Genomic DNA, 19,610 nt, shown 5'->3' with positions numbered 1-19,610 from the left:
CCATGAGCACAACAGAAAAATATTTTTTATAGTTAAAAAACTCTGATCCTGTTCTGGCAGGTTTGATAATGCGGATGTGCTTTCCATCCACCGCACCTAAACAGTTGGGAAAATCACACACACTCCAGAATTTTTCAGCTATTTCAAGCCACATGTCCGCGGTGGGTACGGGTATAAACTCATCCCTGAGTACATTCCACAAAGCCCGACAGGTGTCCGCAACTATTCCGGACAGGGTGGATATTCCAAGACGGTATTGGAAGTGGAGGGATGATAAACTCTCTCCGGTTGCCAGAAATCTGTAAGAAAAACAGAAACAAAAAAAATTACAATCTATTCTATTGATGGTGTGTTTACGCTAAAGAAAGGTAGGTAAATAGCCAAAGCATACATGTCTGAAAACACAAAATTTGGACTGTCATTGGTTTAGATTTGTAACGTACCTTAATGTAACCAGCAGACGTTCCTCCAGTGGAATCGCTCTACGGAGCTGGGTGTCCTGTCTCCGTATGGTTCCTTGGACACGAGCAAGCAAATCCCGGAACGAGTTTTGCGACATCCTTGTATATTCATGGAATTTCACCCGGGTTGGCATTAAGCTCGCCATACAGCATGTGATAGGCTCCCCGGCTCTCCCGTAGTTCGATTATGGGGTGTCTCCAAAAACGCCAACGTCTCCTTCTCCATCTTTTGCTATTTCTGTCTTGCTCACAAGCAAAAGCACAGGCAAGAAACAGCTTGATGCTTAAATCCAGGTTGAAATAAAAGCTCTCCATGTGAAGATCCATCATGACACAGGATACAGGAGCAAAATCTGAATATTACAGCTGTTCAGGGGTCTATATAAAGAAATACCATAATACACGCCCTCTGTAGTCCCATCGGTGGTGTCTGGTTATCTAGATTTTTCTCTTGGGAAGTTTCTCATCATGCGCACAAAAACACAAGAAAAAACGCATATGAACATGTACAAACGCGGTGTTTTTTTAACGCATGCGTTACCACATGCGTTTAAAAAACGCCTCGTTTGTAGGCGTTTATATGCGTTTTTTCCACCACTTGCGGATGCGGATTAAACGCTGCAGATTTAAACGCAAATGTGAAACTAGCCTTACCCTGTTAGGGTTATGGCTTGTTCACTATCATCATTAGGAAAGGCCAGGTGATTTAAATTTCCCAGCTTTACAAAGACCCAGCCTCCTCTAACCTTGTGGAAAAAAAAACAGCAGCCATGGGTTCGTCTAAACAGCTGCCAGTCACAATAAAAAATTAAAATGGTGGAGGCCCACAAAGCACAATAAGGATATAAGAAGACTGCAAAGCGTTTTCAAATTGCCCTTTCATCAGTTCGAAATGTAATTAAGAAATGCCAGTTAACAGGAGCAATGGAGGTGAAGATAAGATCTGGAAAACCATGCAAAATTTCAATGAGAGCTGTTCCTGGGATTGTTAGAGAAGGAAATCAGAACCTCTGCTTGACTGCAAAAAATCCTTAATAAAAATTTAGGAGACTCTGGAGCCGTGTTGCATTGTCCTACTGTCCAGAGACACTTGCAATAGAACATGTAAACAAGCCTGATGTGTTTTGGAAACAAGTCCTGCAGACCGATGAGATTAAAATAGAACTCTTTGGCCACAAGTATGTGAAAAAGAGCACAGAATTCCAGGAAAAAATCTCGCAAGCCATTAAGCATGGTGGTGGATCAATCATGCTTTGAGGTTGTGCTGCAGCCAATGGCATGGGGAACATTTCATGGGTAAAGGGAAGAATGGATTCAATTACATTTCAACAAATTCTCTATGCAAACATAGCACAATCTGAAACAAAGCTGAAGTTGAAAAGAGTATGGCTTCTACAAAATCCACAATAAACTACCTCAAAAGTCACAAACTGAACATTTTTACAATGGTCATCACTGTCCCCTGATCTGAACCATTGAAAATCTGTGACTGTACCTCAAAATAGAAGTGTATGCAAGATGACCCAAAAATCTCACAAAACTGGAAGAATTTCCCAAGGAAAAATGGAGGAAAATTTCTCAAACAAGAATTGAAAGACTCTTATCTTTCCACAAAAAGCATTTTCAAGCTGTGATACTTTCAAAAGGGGGTGCTACTTGGTACTAACCATGCAGGTTGTCCAAACATTTGCATCAGCCCATTTTCCTGTTTATAGGTTTAAAATGTAAAAGATAAAAATATCTATATATTTGTTTGCCTAAAATACAAAGGAAATGTGTCATCTTTAACTCTAGTCGTTTTAGAAATACTTTCATCTTCAACTTGTTTAACTGTTCACAATAACAGTAATTTTAACCAGGGATGCCCAAACATTTGCATGCCACTGTATATGGCTCAGTGGTCTGAAAGAATCGTGATAGAATTCAGGCCAGGATTTTTCTTATTTAAATAGTAACATGAAAAGCGAAATATGAGAAAAAAAATAACTTAACAAATATTTAACAAAACTGAATGTTTCCACCCATGGTAGTGGTGACTACAAATCTCTCTCTCAGAATCAAAACATAAATCAAGGAGAGTATCATAAATTAAACCTAACTTTTATTAGTGTCATATTAAAAGAGCTCTGTTTAGACACAAATGACCACAAAAGTAGTAATAAAAATGGGACAAATATCAAAAAGTGCCCATGTGTACCAGTGCCAAGTAATAAGGTTGAATCTCACCCATTTTCTTGCAGTAGAAGGAATTATTCTGGAGACAGGAGCATGTGGGAGGGGAAGAAGATAGAAGAACTAGTGTCCCCTGTCGTGTCATGCATTAATTCTCCATGAAGATGCCTCTTTATTGAGGCAGAAACGTGTTTGTAGGGATCTAGGGGTCTTTTGGTTATAGATCATACTTGGGTACTGTCTTTATAAGGGCGGGAGTAATACATGGGGCACAACAGGGGACACTTCATCTATCTTCTTCCCCACATACAAGTTCCTGTCTCCAGGACGGTCCCTTGTACTCCTAGAAGAATAGGTGAGGTCCAAACCATATTGCTTGGCATTGGTACACTAATGCCCGTTTTAATATTTGTCCCATTTTTATTATTGTTACTTGCATTGTTTGTGTGTGTATGGGTAAGCCGAGCTCTTCTTATATGATAGTAATAAAAGCTAGATATTATTTATGATACTATCCTCGCTAATGAACATACAGTGCCTTGCGAAAGTATTCGGCTCCCTGGAACTTTGCAACCTTTTCCCACATATCATACTTCAAACTTAACAATACCAAATGTAAATTTTTGGTGAAGAATCAACAGCAAGTGTAACACAATTGTGAAGTTGAACGTAATTTTTTGGTTATTTTAAATTTTTGTGAAAAATCAAAAACTGAAAATTGGGGCGTGCAATATTATTCGGCCCCTTTAACTTAATACTTTGTTGCGCCACCTTTTGCTGCGATTACAGCTGCAAGTCGCTTGCGGTATGTCTCTATCAGTTTTGTACATCGAGAGACTGAAATTCTTGCCCGTTCTTCCATGGCAAACAGCTCGAGCTCAGTGAGGTTTGATGGAGATAGTTTGTGGACAGCAGTTTTCAGCTCTTTCCACAGATTCTTGATTGGATTGAGGTCTGGACTTTGACTTGGCCATTCTAACACCTGGATACGTTTATTTGTGAACGATTCCATTGTAGATTTTGCTTTATGTTTGGTATCTTTGTCTTGTTGGAAGACAAATCTCCGTCCCAGTCTCAGGTCTTTTGCAGACTAGGTTTTCTTCAAGAATGGTCCTGTATTTGGCTGCATCCATCTTCCCATCAATTTTAACCATCTTCCCTGTCGCTGCTGATACAAAGCAGGCTCAAACCATGATGCTGCCACTACCATGTCTGACAGTGAGGATGGTGTGTTCAGGGTGATGAGCTGTGTTGCCTTTACGCCAAACATATCGTTTGTGTTAGAATCTATTTTGTTTTGACCATCCACCATCTTGGTTTTAAGGCTGCTGGTCTTTTTCCTCTGGTGCTGGGCTTGTCCCAGGTCAGGTGATTGCATCACCCTTTATTACCCAGCACCTGCCTCCCAGTCCTTGCTGGACAACAGTGTTAATCCGCTAGTGTTCTGGCTTGGTGCCTTGTTAGCGTTCTGTGTTTGATATCATGCAGTGCTGGGATTTCTAGGTCTGCCAGTTTTGTTTTTTGGCTTTCCATTCATTTCTGCAGCTTCCTCTATTTTCCTTCTAGGAGGTTACCTGTTTTTGTTCCCAGTCCCTAGATCGTTCAGGGACACCCTTCCCCCCTACCTGTAGGTCTTCAAATAGGTCGCCCACACCATTGTAGGGTTTCAGCCTAGTCCTAGTACAGGGTCAGCTGTTCCCCCTTCTACCCTAGTCCTTAGCTGCAGATCTGTAACAGTTTGTCCAGCCACATAAAAAAAATCCCTCTTCTGGACTCCGTCAATATGAACAGTGTCCAAGAACTCGCTCAACGCTTGCAAGGGTTAACTTTGGAAGTAGCCAGCATACAGCAGCACCTGAGTAATTGCCCTGAAACACGCTCTGAAGAACCAAAAGTAGGATTACCTGAGTTTTTTTCTGAAAAACGGCAGGAATTTTTTACGTTTAAAAAAGCATGTTTACTATATTTTTGGCTTAGACATAGATCCTCATGGGATGAATTACAGCGTGTAGGGATTATCATGTCTTTATTGCGAAGTGAACCCCAAATTTGGGCATTTTCATTACGTCTTGATGATCCTTGTTTGACATCAGTTGAAGCATTTTTTACTTCTATGGGGTTGTTATATGATGATCCTGATCGGGTCACATTAGCTGAGGTAGAGCTCAGACAGCTCAAACAGGGTTCTAGTGATGCTAAGAGGTATTGCACCCTGTTCAGACGATGGTCCACAGAGGTCAGGTGGAATGACCCAGCGCTCAAGAGTCAGTTTTTAGCAGGTTTGATTGAAAGCGTTAAAGATTTACTCATTACATATCCTGCACCTGACACTTTGTAAATTGCTATGCAGTTAGCTATCCGTGTGGATAGAAGATTGAGAGACAGGCAGAATGAAAAGAAGGCTCTTACTATGCTCGACCAAGCTTCTCAGGATACCCGCGTTGACTGCGGGGAACCAATGCAACTTGGGGCGATGTCCTCTCATTTCCAGGAGAGGTAGAGGAGGTTCTCTGAGGGGCTATGCTTGTATTGGGGTAAGGCTGACTATTTTATTAAGCAATGCGATGGTCGCATAAGGAAGAAAAAGAAAAAAGTCAGTAGGAGCAACACTCCCATTCGTATTGTGTTTTTACGGTCCGCAGGAGTTTTGTTTTCTGGAAATACCACCTATCGTGGTCATTCCATTGATTTTCAGGTAATGGTGGATTGTGGTTCTGCACTCTGCACTCTGCACTCTGTTCTTCAACTATATCAATAGTAAAAGAATAAAAACTGAAAATGTAGGCCCCTTAAAAAATAGTGAGGAAAGAATGGTTGTAGATGACGAGGAAAAAGCTAACATATTAAACACCTTCTTCTCCACGGTATTCACGGTGGAAAATGAAATGCTAGGTGAAATCCCAAGAAACAATGAAAACCCTATATTAAGGGTCACCAATCTAACCCAAGAAGAGGTGCGAAACCGGCTAAATAAGATTAAAATAGATAAATCTCCGGGTCCGGATGGCATACACCCACGAGTACTAAGAGAACTATGTAATGTAATAGATAAACCATTATTTCTTATTTTTAGGGACTCTATAGCGACAGGGTCTGTTCCGCAGGATTGGCGCATAGCAAATGTGGTGCCAATATTCAAAAAGGGCTCTAAAAGTGAACCTGGAAATTATAGGCCAGTAAGTCTAACCTCTATTGTTGGTAAAATATTTGAAGGGTTTCTGAGGGATGTTATTCTGGATTATCTCAATGAGAATAACTGTTTAACTCCATATCAGCATGGGTTTATGAGAAATCGCTCCTGTCAAACCAATCTAATCAGTTTTTATGAAGAGGTAAGCTATAGGCTGGACCACGGTGAGTCATTGGACGTGGTATATCTCGATTTTTCCAAAGCGTTTGATACCGTGCCGCACAAGAGGTTGGTACACAAAATGAGAATGCTTGGTCTGGGGGAAATTGTGTGTAAATGCGTTAGTAACTGGCTTAGTGATAGAAAGCAGAGGGTGGTTATAAATGGTATAGTCTCTAACTGGGTCGCTGTGACCAGTGGGGTATCGCAGGGGTCAGTATTGGGACCTGTTCTCTTCAACATATTCATTAATGATCTGGTAGAAGGTTTACACAGTAAAATATCGATATTTGCAGATGATACAAAACTATGTAAAGCAGTTAATACAAGAGAAGATAGTATTCTGCTACAGATGGATCTGGATAAGTTGGAAACTTGGGCTGAAAGGTGGCAGATGAGGTTTAACAATGATAAATGTAAGGTTATACACATGGGAAGAAGGAATCAATGTCACCATTACACACTGAATGGGAAACCACTGGGTAAATCTGACAGGGAGAAGGACTTGGGGATCCTAGTTAATGATAAACTTACCTGGAGCAGCCAGTGCCAGGCAGCAGCTGCCAAGGCAAACAGGATCATGGGGTGCATTAAAAGAGGTCTGGATACACATGATGAGAGCATTATACTGCCTCTGTACAAATCCCTAGTTAGACCGCACATGGAGTACTGTGTCCAGTTTTGGGCACCGGTGCTCAGGAAGGATATAATGGAACTAGAGAGAGTACAAAGTAGGGCAACAAAATTAATAAAGGGGATGGGAGAACTACAATACCCAGATAGATTAGCGAAATTAGGATTATTTAGTCTAGAAAAAAGACGACTGAGGGGCGATCTAATAACCATGTATAAGTATATAAGGGGACAATACAAATATCTCGCTGAGGATCTGTTTATACCAAGGAAGGTGACGGGCACAAGGGGGCATTCTTTGCGTCTGGAGGAGAGAAGGTTTTTCCACCAACATAGAAGAGGATTCTTTACTGTTAGGGCAGTGAGAATCTGGAATTGCTTGCCTGAGGAGGTGGTGATGGCGAACTCAGTCGAGGGGTTCAAGAGAGGCCTGGATGTCTTCCTGGAGCAGAACAATATTGTATCATACAATTAGGTTCTGTAGAAGGACGTAGATCTGGGGATTTATTATGATGGAATATAGGCTGAACTGGATGGACAAATGTCTTTTTTCGGCCTTACTAACTATGTTACTATGTTACTATGATCAACCATTTCTAGACAAATATAAGTTTGATTCTGAATCATTGTCATCTCCTTTTCCTGTTGTGGCTATTGATAACACTCCCCTGGCGCATGGGTGCGTTTCTCGAAAGATCACTGGGTTTCCACTTATTGTTAATATGGAACATCAGGAGTGTATAAACTTGTTTGTCTTTGCTAAATTGCCTTTTCCAGTCGTCCTGGGTTTACTCTGGTTAAAAATGCATAATCCTTTGCTGGACTGGTTGTCTGGTACTATAAGGTCCTGGGGTCAGGAGTGTTATGGTAAATGTTGTAATGTTTATATTGCTGCTATTGTGAAGAGGGAGCTACCTGAAGCCATTCAGGATTTCTGGAGGGTATTTTCGGAAGTTGAGTCGCAAGCTCTACCACCCCATAGAGATTACGATTGCGCTATTGAGTTCGTTCTAGGTGCTACACTCCCTAAGAATTGTTTATTTAATCTAACGATTCCCGAGAGGGAGGCCTTAATGAAATACCTACAGACTAGTTTAGCTGCAGGTCTTGTAAGACCCTCTAAGTCCCCTGTGGCCGTAGTATTTTATTTTGTAAAAAAAAGGATGGGTGTCTTAGGCTGTGTCTGGATTTTAGGTAGATTAATAAGATCACTGTGTGCATTCCTTACCCGTTGCCGCTAATTCTAGATTTGTTTAGCCAACTAGCCGGATCAAAGTGGTTCTCTAAAATCAACCTTCGTGGAGCATATAATTTGCTGCTGGTGAAGGAGGGCGATGAATGGAAGACATCTTTTAATACCCCGGAAGGTCAATTTGAGTGTTCAGTGATGCCTTTTGGCCTTATTAATGCGCCTGCGTATTTCAAAATTTAATTAATGACATTCGGAGACTGTTGATCGGTAGAAGTGTTATTGTTATTTAGATATTTTGATTTACTCACCTGATCTGGAGTCGCATTGGCAGAGAGTTCTACAGATTTTGAGTGAAAGCACACTCTTTGCTAAGTGTGAGTTTGCGGTGCAGAAAATTTGATTTTTGGGGTACTTTGTCTCCAGTGATGGGTTTGAGATGGACCCGGTGAAGGTTTAGACAGTTTTGGAGTGGCCTAGTCCTGAATGTTTAAAGTCGGTTCAACGATTTTTAGAGTTTGCTAACTATTATAGAAAATTCATAAAGAATTTTTCTGTTATCGCTAAACCTATAACTGACCTCACTAAGAAGGGTTCTAATACTGTCCAATGGTCTACTGATGCTGCTAAGGCTTTTGAGCATCTCAAGGAGATGTTTAGCTCTGCTCCTGTTTTGATCCAGACAGACGAGACTAAGCCGTTTCTGGCAGAGGTGGATGCCTCATCAGTAGGGATGGGGGCAATTCTGTCCCAGGAGGGAGAGGATGGGGTGCTTTTTTTTCTAAAAAGTTTTCAGAGACTGAGCTCAACTATGATGTTGGGAACCAAGAGTTGCTGGCTATTAGCCCACGTTTGAGCATTGGCAACATTTTTTGGAGGGGGCTAGGCATCCGATACAGGTTTTTACTGATCATAAGAATCTGATATATTTGGAGACTGCTAAACATTTGAATGCCCGTCAAGCTAGGTGGGCACTGTTTTTTGCCGGCTTCCATTTCTCTGTAACTTATATCGCTGGGACAAACAACAAATCGGATGCTTTGTCTCGTAGTTTCTCTCCAGCTGTTAATACTGAGAAGGAGGAATGTATTTTGCAGAGAGAGGTGGTGGTGGCAGCATTGAGTTCTGAGTTGGAGAATAGCATCCTAGAAGACCAGAATGCTGAACCAATGAACACTCCGTTATTATTTGTGTCTTGAGGAGAGCTATGTTTGCTGAATGTCATGAGTCTCGCCTGGCGGATCATCCAGGGATTTCGGACGCTAGAAAGTCGATCGGTCGAAGTTTCTGGTGGCCAGTACGGCAAAGAGAAATCATCAAGTGGGTGCATCAGTGTACCATATACGATAGGTCTAAGGCCTCACATGCCCTGGCTGCAGGGTTGCTTTGCCCTTTGGAGGCTCCTAGTTCACCATGGATGCATCTTGCTATGGATGTTATCACCGATCTGCCGGTCTGAGGGTTTTTCTGTCATCTAGTTTGTTGTGGATCGGTTTAGTAAGATGTGTCATCTGGTTTCGTTCAATAAATTACCCTGCGCCAAGACTCTAGCTAAGACATTTGTGAAAGAGATTGTCAGGCTCCATGGTGATCCCATGGACATTGTTTCTGATAGGAGACCACAGTTTGTGGCTCGATTTTGGCGTGCTTTTTTTGACAGATTAAATGTTCATTTGTCATTTTCGTCAGGTTATCATCCGGAGTCCAATGGATAGACCAAAAGGAAGAACCAGGACGTCGAGCAGTTTTTGAGATGTTTTATAGCATACAATCAGGAGATGTGGTCGGAATATCTACTGTACCAATAGCTGAGTTTGCTCTTAGTAATAATACTTCTTCCTCGGCTGGGTGTTCTTTTTTTTTTGCTGTACAGGGAGACATCCATCTTTCAGTCCGTTTTCTAAGATTGGGGCGGCGGTGCTTGAGGAGGGGAGTTTTTCTGGAAATTTGGAAAAGGTTTGGAACAGTGACCACCATAATTTGAAAGAGGCAAATAGGAGGTCAAAGAAATATTTTGACAAGAAAAGAAGGGAGGCATTGTTTGCAGTTGGGGACATGGTCTGTTTGTCCTCTAAGAATCTGCGTTTGAAGATCCCTTCTAAAAAAAACTGGGACCCAGGTTTGTAGGACCCTTCAAAGTGGTTCAGGTTGTCAACTCGGCAGCGGTGAGATTGGACATCCCCTCGTCCTGGAAAATTAATTAAGTTTTTTATGTATCTTTACCGAAGAGAGTTGACACGCCAGATAAGGAGACGATGCCGATTGTTCCTCCAATTGATGAGGACGGCGAGTTTGAGATTTCACGCATTCTAGATTCCAGGTGGCACAGAGGAAGGTTGCAGTATCTCGTGTCCTGGAAGGGTTTCGGCCCCCTGGGTGAAAGCTGAGGACATCTCAGCCTCAAGGCGGATTAACGCTTTTAACAGGAGATTTCCGAATAACGCTCGGCCAAGAGGATCTGGAGGATCCTCATAAAAGGGGAGGTACTGTTAGAATCTATTTCGTTTTGACCATCCGCCATCTTGTTGTGGTTTTCAAGCTGCTGGTCTTTTTCCTCTGGTGCTGGGTTTGTCCTAGGTAAGGGTATTGCATCACCCTTTATTACTCAGCACCTGCCTCACAGTCCTTGCTGGACAACAGTGTTAATCCGCTAGAGTTCTTGCTTGGTGCCTTGTTAGCTTTCTGTGTTTGATATTGTGCAGTTCTGGGATCTCTAGTTCTGCCTGTTTTGTTTTTGGCTTTCCATTCATTTCTGCAGCTTCCTCTACTTTCCTTCTAGGAGGTTACCTGTTTTTGTTCCCAGTCCCTAGATCATTCAGGGACACCCTTCCCCCCTACCTGTAGGTCTTCATTTGAGTTTAGCCTAGGAAACGTCGGCGGGTCTATTCACAAGGAATAGGTCGCCCACTCCATCATAGGGTTTCAGCCTAGTCGTAGTACAGGATCCGCTGTTCACCCCTCTACACTAGTCCTTAGCTGCAGATCCGTAACAGTTTGGCATTGTTGCCAAAAAGTTCAATTTTGGTTTCGTCTGACAGAGCACCTTCTTCCACATGTTTGGTGTGTCTCCCAGGTGGCTTGTTGCACACTTTAAACAACACTTTTTATGGATATCTTTGAGAAATGGTTTTCTTCTTGCCACTCTTCAATAAAGGCCAGAGTTGTGCAGTGTACAACTGATTGTTGTCCTATGGACAGGCTGTCCCACCTCAGCTGTAGATCTCTGCAATTCATCCAGAGTGATCATGGGCCTCTTGGCTGCATCTGTGACCAGTCTTCTCCTGATTTGAGATGAAAGTTTAGAGGGACGGCCGGGTCTTGGTAGATTTACAGTGGTATGATACTCCTTCCATTTCAATATAATCACTTACACAGTGCTCCTTGGGATGTTTAAAGTTTTGGAAATCATTTTGTATCCAAATCCGGCTTTAAACTTCTCCACAACAGTATCACAAACCTACCTGTTGTGTTCCTTGGTCTTCATGATGCTCTCTATGCTTAAAAAACAGAACCCTGAGACTATCACAGAACAGTTGCATTTATACGGAGACTTGATTACATACAGGTGGATTATATTTATCATCATTAGGCATTTAGGACAACACTGGATCATGCAGAGATCCACAATGAACTTCTGGAGTGAGTTTGCTGCACTGAAAGTAAAGGGGCCGAATAATATTGCACACCCCACTTTTCAGTTTTTGATTTTCCACAAAAATGTAAAATAACCAATACATTTCATTCAACTTCACAATTGTGTTCTACTTGTTTTTGATTCTTCACCAAAAATTTACATTTGGTATCTTTATGCGCAAGGCACTGTATATGTTTCATGTACAGCACCATGGAATTAATGGTGCTATATAAATAAATAATAATAATAATAATGTTTAACATAAAAACTTGATTTAAAAATATTATGCATTCTAATTACACAGGTCTACAAAAAAAATTTTTTGTAATCATCGTAGGTGACTTTATATAGTACTTTTCTGAATCATCGTTTTGTCATGATTTAAAAAATGTTTATAGTTTTTCTGTAGCACGTATAGTTTCCATGGAGCAGCATCATTATTATAAGGTATAGGAAATATACTGGCGACATTAGGAAAACAGTAATCTACATATCAGAAAAAAATGCTTCATCTTACAAAAAAGTTTTTATTGAACCAAAATAATTTCACATGCATAATAGAAACTAAAATATGAGCAGAAATTAAAAGTGCTTGAAATTAGACTGTCGTTGATACGATTTTTCAAGGTTGTCCCTATATAAATCCAAAAGTAATCTGCCATAATTGAGTCATTCCAAAAACCCTGGTAGTGGTGTACCATTACTTTAATGTCCTGGTGAAACCACTCGCCTTGTTCATTGCTTACATCCCCTAGATTTTGAGAGAAGAAATCTAAATGTGAATGCAAAAGTGCATTTTCAGAGACATGCGACATCCAAGACACTGGTATGCATTTAGCAGTTCCTCAACAAAGTTTTCACAGATCCACCTAAATCTTAAGATCCCAATTCCTTATCATTTAGAGTTCCTTCGAACATATTATCTCTCATAACCTCTCTGATCTGAGGACCAGCAAATACCTTCAGTTTTGCTGGTGAAATGCTGGAGAATTTCTGTGAAATGTACTGGAGCCCTTGTGAATTTGTCTTTGCCATGGCTTTCGCAAAGTTTTTAATCAATCCCAACTTTATATGTAGTGGAGTAAGAAAGATTTTTGCTGGAGTAACTAAAGGATTATGCTGAACATTGTCTCTACCTGGAGCATAGATGTTTCTCTGTCCCCAATCACGATGAACATAATGCTGTGCTCTATTTCTACTGTCCCACAAACAAAAGGAGCAAGAATATTTTGTGAAACCTCCTTTCATTCAATTAACAGACCAATCACTTTCAAATCTCTACAGATATTCCATTGATGATGTTTATATTGTATTACATCCAAAACAACTGACAGATTTTCATAACTTTACTTTAGAAGACATGAGTGAGCAATAGGGATTAAGGGTTTCATATTTCCATTGTGAAGCAACACTGCTTTCAAACTTCTCTGGGATGAGTCAATAAACAATCGCCAATCTGCAACAAAATACTCTTGATTTAGTTCTTCAAAGAGGCCATTCACATTGTTACAGTACACCATTGGTCCATCAACTGTGAAAAATTGTGTTAAAGTGTTACTTTTGTTTTGGTAATAACACACTTTGACATCATCATGAAGAAGATTCTTCTGTTTCAACCTAGGTGCAAGAAGTTCAGCTTTATCTTTTGACAATGAAAGGTCTCTGATGAGATCATTTAATTCATGTTGAGTAAAACGTTCTGGCTCCTCGGCTGCTCCATCAGGTACAGACTCATCTTGACTTGAGGTCTCCATGTCTTTGCCAGTAGCTTCAGCTCCATAATCTTCATATTCTACTTAATTTTCATCCAATCCAGACAACGGTGCTACAGGAACTGGCAAGGTATCATCATGTGGAACTGGCTTAATCGCAGATTCAAGTTCAGCGTAATTAATCTTATGTTTAGTCTTCATAGAAAAACCCTTCAGTTTGATAAAGCAAAAGTAGCAGTCATCACTATGATTTTTGGGTTCTCTCCAAATCATGGGAACAGAAAATGGCATAGCCACTTTCCTCATATTCAACCAGTCATGAAGACCATTTGAACAACTTGAGCATATCACATGAGGGGCCCAGCTTTTTTCTTCATCACCAAGTGGACACTTAAAGTACATCTGGTACATCTTTTTAATATCATGAGTGATTGAACTTACTTGGCCTTTTGGTGTAAAAGAACCACACACATAGCAGAATCTGTTCAGATGATTGATACACTGTCGGGGCATTTTTCTCCTTTAAATCAGATCAAACAATAGAGTAAGTTCAGTTTAATGGTGGTGACAAGCTAAAAAAAAAACGCGATGAGCCAACCGACTATATGTAGATATTTCCCCAGAGATGACAGAGGCAGTTTGTATTTAGAACTGATTTTACTGGAGGTAATCTGGTAGTTATCTATATACAGTTATGAGGTAAATGGGTCAGCCTATTCCTTACAGATGAACATTTGCAAACAGGCAGTTTCTCAGTGTGATACTGGCAGCTTTCAGGTTTTCTCTCTGTGGAGACCCTCACTCAGTTACACCTCAGTGGCTGAGCTGTTTTCTTCCCTCTGTGGTGACTTGCCTCCCCAGAAATGCAGTGAAAATCCTCTCACAGGGGCAGCTATCCGCTGCCTTCCCTTCTATCTCCATGTGGCAGGGCTCAGATGCCTGTAGAGGCCTGTCTCCTATCAGAGTCTCACATACCAGTCCTTGCTGCCATCACCATCCTTTTCTGACTGACACAAATCTTACCGCCTCATAACAGTTAGCTCCTCCCCATAACATGTGACTTTCCGAGAAGCAGTCATTTGTTGACTGGACTGTCAATACTCCTTCCCATAAAACTCACTAAAACCTTTATTGTTGTTGACCCTGTAAGAAAATTCACAATTAAGTAAGACAAGCAAAGAAATGGGAATAACATAGGAAAAACCATTGAAAATGCAGAAATAGCGTAATAACAAAAATACTTCTATCTCAGAAACTTTATATGATAGAGAAAAACTAAGCATATTTTTGTAATCAGCACATCAAACTCATAAAACAGACATATTACCTTTGCTGATGATTTTTTAGTGTTGACCATTACCAGTGTTATTATTTAAATAATGGAAAAAATTAGATTTACAACACTACCAGATACTGGTGACCACTCTGTCTAAATCCTAATAATCAGAGATGGATCACAAGTGTCTTAAGTTTACAGATGTGTACAGTAATTTGGTTGTCCATAATCAGGCCTGTTTTTTCCATCAGAGGTTGGAGCAGGTGTGCTATATGTATATTTGGGTCCTTTTATGCACATTTATTGTATAGTCTACTAATATGTTGACCATTCTGACACGTTTTCTGCTCCAAATAGTGACTGCTCTTGTTTTCTTTTCTCCTGCAGGTTCGAGCTAGTGCCATTGCTCAGGATGCAGATCAGAACTATGACTATGCTAGCAACAGCGTAATACTTCATTTAGATGTGGGGGATGAGGTCTATGTAAAGTTGGATGGCGGCAAAGTCCATGGTGGGAACACAAACAAATACAGTACCTTCTCTGGATTCATAATCTATCCTGACTGAGGAACGGGAGGAGCTGCAAACAATCTTCATGAACCCTTTCCTCACCAGAAATTTGCAGAACAATGCTCCAGTAATCTCCAGTAATTCATAACCTGCAAGACTTAATAATGTTGCTCCATATTACTTTTCCTCAATGCTGACCTGTAGGACATATCTTAACCCCTTTCTGCTAAAAATTGCTAGTATGCCCAGTGACATAATGACTCATCTAGCAAAGGAGAGGTCAAGGAAAGAAGTGACCACATAAGCTTCTATCACAGGTGGCCAGAAATCAGGACTTATTTTTTCTGAATTGCAGAACCTAATTTATATTTGCTGGTTTTCAACCTTTCATCTTTGAGGTTATGAATAAATCAGTGTCCCATCTTTTGTTGTCTTTGCAGGATATTGGAGCATGGGGGGCTAAAACTGGGGCAAATATCTCATATGATTAAGGTGAACCATATGTGTGCATGTGTGTAGTTAACTATGTCACTTCGTATCAACATGCGGAAAACATAGAAATATATAATTGACAGACCCTTTATATAAACAATATAGCAGTCATCAGCTAATGGAGTATCTTTCACCTAGAACATAAAGTCCAATACTGATGTAATACCACTACAACCAGTTACAATCAATAAAAGCCCCTAAACTGCCCACATAGTGTAATTATATTCATAACAGGTACCTATAGCCATCAGCTTACCTCTATTGTAATTAATGTTGCTGCATATGGGGCAGTGCTGAATAACTGTTCACCTGCCTGGTGTATACACCCGGGGCTGCGACGCTGTATGTATCGGGTGATAGAACGCAGTACAAAAGCAGGGAAGCTCTGGCCGGTAGCGTTCCCTGGATACCACGTGAAGCAAAAAAATGGTCGATAGGCTCCTCCTACTAGTGATGTCACTAGTAGGAGGAGCCTATCTGACATCTTTTTTTTGCTTCACGTGGTATCCAGGGAACGCTACCATCCGGATCTTCCTTGGTTTTGTACTGCATTCTATCACTCGATACAGACAGCGCCGCAGCCCCAGGTGTATACCCCAGGCAGGTGAACAGTTATTCAGCACTGCCCCACATGCAGCAACATCCATTACAATAGAGGTAAGCTGATGGCTATAAGTACATGTTATGAATATAATTACACTATGTGGGCAGTTTAGGGGCTTTGATTGATTGTTTGTAACTGGTTGTAGTGGTATTACATCAATTTTGGAATACACTTGGGCTCCTTTTAGGCTATTTGTTCTTTAGATACCCTGTTTAGTTCTCTTTTTATTCACCCTCAAGTGCGGTATCTATTTGTTATAGCAGTTGTGCATTGAGATACAGGGCGGCACTACCCTGTTTGATTCCAGCAGCTGAGGATTGGTAGATTTTAGGGTGGGCGCCAGTGTGACTATTGACTACCATAAAGTCCAAAATGTTTTCCAAGTGTTAAGTTGACTTTTTCAGCTCTTAAATTAATTCTGGACAAATATCTAAAATGCTAATGGTCTAAAACTATTATTGTTTAGCCACAACATAACCTCAAGGCTCTATGTTTGTCAAGAGAAATATGCATCTGTATCTGCTTCACCCGATTTTCAGAATATAGTTCCATACCTCATGTTTCACAATCATATCTGCATCCGACGCCTTTTCTCAAAGGCAAGCTCTATGATCTCTTTGCCTTGTTTCAAGAGCCAAAGTATACATCTGACCATCAATGTGTCAGTACAGACAAGTTACTACAGGGGTACAAAAACAACACAGATTCTTTGGAAATGTGCTGTCTCATTAAACTCAATCTGTGTGAACTCTTCTACAGCAGAAAAAGAGGGAAAAAAATGATTTTGAAACCCAAATGTGTTACATAAATTTTGACATATGTTGTATGTGTGTTGGGGAATAAGTGGTTGAGCGTAATGTGCACAATGGAACCTGAGTGCCCAGTCCCACTCCTGAAAAGTGAGACAGAGAAGGGGTATGCATCAAGTATTGTTTTGACTCTGGCACTGAAAGTAGTGCTGTAGTTGTGCATGCCGCTGGGTTCAAGCCTCCACCTCTCTGTCCCATGTCTCTGTGTTGTGCAGCGTGAAATATTGGAGTGTTTTGTACTACTAACAATAAAACACACGTGATTCCAAACCACTTATGAGGAGTCAATGTCTCTAAGCCTAAACACTAACGGAGTATCGAGTATCAAACACAAGTAAGCATAAAATAAAAAAATAATGCTGCAGTGTTTGCCTTATACCTTTATTCTTCAGCATTTTTACTGTGTCCAGTTTCCTGTAATCTGATGTTTATTGTGGTAAGATGAATCATAAGGAAACTCTCTTGAAATAAGATCGTATCTCCTTCATGAAGATAAAAAAATCTGAAAACAAAAATTAGAAATATGTGGTTAGTGAGCTAAGTACAAATAGTGAACATAAAGATTTATTTATGTATTATCTCTGTATCTTAGCAAATATGGGTAATATCCAAATGTTTACATGGTGCCCTTGACCTAAGAACCAGGCTATATTGTATCAAGAGGAGAGCTCACAGGGTTTTCAAAGAAATGACTGATTTTAGAAAATTCAGCAAAGCGTAAGCTAACGGACAAGAGTTAATGATTTTGGCAAAATTTATACTAGGATGTAATAATCTATTTAACCACTGTAAGGACAATAAAATCACACAAATTATTCACTGAGCTAGTGTTTCTTCCATAAAAACATTGATTTGAATTGATTAATTCTTTTATGCTGTATGATATGTGTAGTACCAAACAAAGAAGCTCAAAACCCGGCTTGCTTCCACAAAATGAGGGTTCTTACAGTTTTGAATTGGTCTAGGATTTTTTTCTTGAATTTGTTGAACAATTGTCTCAGAGATTCTATTCCACAGTCCTAAATAATGCTCCTCAATCAATGCTGCCTATTTTTCATGATGGAATACCTGTCTTTTAACAATATGCTAACTCCCAAAGTGTACGTAGGAAATGGTTGATGGTTTGACAGAATAAAAATGTACGGCTTCACATACTGTGGTCATCCTGATCAAGAAATCCCCTCAACATCTCTGAACTTCTGAAGCATCTCAGATCTTAAAGGGAATCTGTCAATGTGATCAACCGTCGTAAGCCATCTAAAAATAAATTGGCATCAATGCAGAAATATTGATCAGTTAATGGACACAGAATTGTCAGATTTTGGCAAGGCAATCGTTTTGTGACCCACAGAAAGTAATGTGATATTCAAACAAATAATTAACTTAAAATACAAATATATGTTGCATAACATTGGTGAATGAAGTTGTGGTGCTATTAGAGCCATATTTAATATTATGTGTGACTTCCATGAGCTTGAACGACTGCATCCATGTGGTTCAACAATTTATTAATGAAGTTATCAGGAACATGGATAAGCTACATAATTTCTATCAGGGAGTGTACTAGTAACTCCCCTTCATGTAAAATAAGCTCTGGAAACAGACTTGTCTTCCAGGCAACATCCTCCCCATAGCCTGGAAGGGGTCACTTACATATAAGATACAGTAAATGTGAATCTCTCTGCAATAAGACAACAGATCGCAGATATCAAGTTATCCCCATAGCTTGGAAGAGGACATTTACATAAAGTGATAAAAGATGATAAAAGTGATAAAAGATGATTTATCCACAACAAGGCGTCTGATATGACAGAAAGCGAGATTCCCTTTGAGGGCAGAGCAAAGTACTGCAGTGTGCAGGTGCTGTGCAAGGTACGAGAAGCCCAGCGCCTGTGCACTGCAGTACTTTGCACTGCCCTCAACAGGGCAGATAAAGTACGCCTGCGCAGAAGCCGCGGCAGGAAGCAAGGAAGAGGATGTCATCGCATGAAGATGGGAGGCGCCGGTCTCAGATCGTGGCACCCATAGGACCGGACCCCATGTGTGGAGGAAGACCACTGTTTGGGCGCACGGCAGGGCTCGGAAGGGAAGGAGGAACGTTTCTTGTTTTGAATGTAAAATTGGCTAGAATCACGAGCAGACGCCATGTCACTTTTGGAGGGCCCCTGATGTGCCTAAACAGAGGAAACCCCCATATGTGATACCATTTTGGAAACTAGATTCCTCAAAAAACTTATTTAGATGTGAGATGAACATCTTGAACCAATAGGTGCTTTACAGAACTAAGACTTTTTTAAAAAAAATCACATTTTTCCCGCAAACGTTTTCTTTTAGCCCAAAATATTTTATTTTCTAAATGACAACAGGAGAAAATGGACCCCAAAATGTGTTGTGCAATTTCTCCTGAGTGTGCCAATACCTCATGTGTTGGTAAAAACTACATTTGAGGCACAGTGCAAAGCTGAAAAGGCAAAGGATATTATAGTGCAGATTTTACTATTATGGTTAGAGGGTGCAATGACCCACTGGGAGAGACTACTCATAAGTGACCCCATTTTACAAAATACAGCTCTTAATGAATTAATCTAGGGGTGCAGTGATCATTTTGACACCATTGTTGGTGTCACGCTAATGCCCTGACTGGTGGGCGCGAGCTCGGGGGGTTTATGGTCCCACTGCGCCACGAACCAGACAACCCTGGAAGGGGCGTAACTATGACAGCTGCCTTGGTCTTCACTGGAGCCTCTGATGGTGAGGTCAGGCTTGTGC

At 40.6% G+C, this 19,610-nt stretch overlaps 1 protein-coding gene across 3 annotated transcripts in view; it reads left to right on the top strand.

The window, feature by feature from the left end:
• Nucleotides 1-17,663, top strand: part of C1QL4 (complement C1q like 4) — a 217,412-nt gene extending 199,749 nt beyond the window's left edge. Inside the window, exons 2-3 of one of the 3 annotated variants that reach the window (XR_011319376.1) lie at nucleotides 14,814-15,744; nucleotides 16,016-17,663. Coding sequence is in view for 1 of the 3 variants with exons in the window: in XM_069758361.1 (XP_069614462.1) it covers nucleotides 14,814-14,993 (180 nt within the window). In the remaining 2 variants the exon portion in view is untranslated. Of the gene's footprint in view, nucleotides 1-14,813 lie in introns of all 3 variants that reach the window. The other 2 variants (XR_011319377.1, XM_069758361.1) reach the window with 2 other exon arrangements.
• The last annotated feature ends 1,947 nt before the right edge of the window (nucleotides 17,664-19,610 follow it).

Source organism: Ranitomeya imitator, chromosome 3 (genome assembly GCF_032444005.1).
Source record: "Ranitomeya imitator isolate aRanImi1 chromosome 3, aRanImi1.pri, whole genome shotgun sequence".
Classification (NCBI taxonomy): domain Eukaryota; kingdom Metazoa; phylum Chordata; class Amphibia; order Anura; family Dendrobatidae; genus Ranitomeya; species Ranitomeya imitator.
The sequence above is the reverse complement of the archived record's forward strand: the minus strand, read 5'-3'. Positions and strand labels throughout refer to the sequence as shown.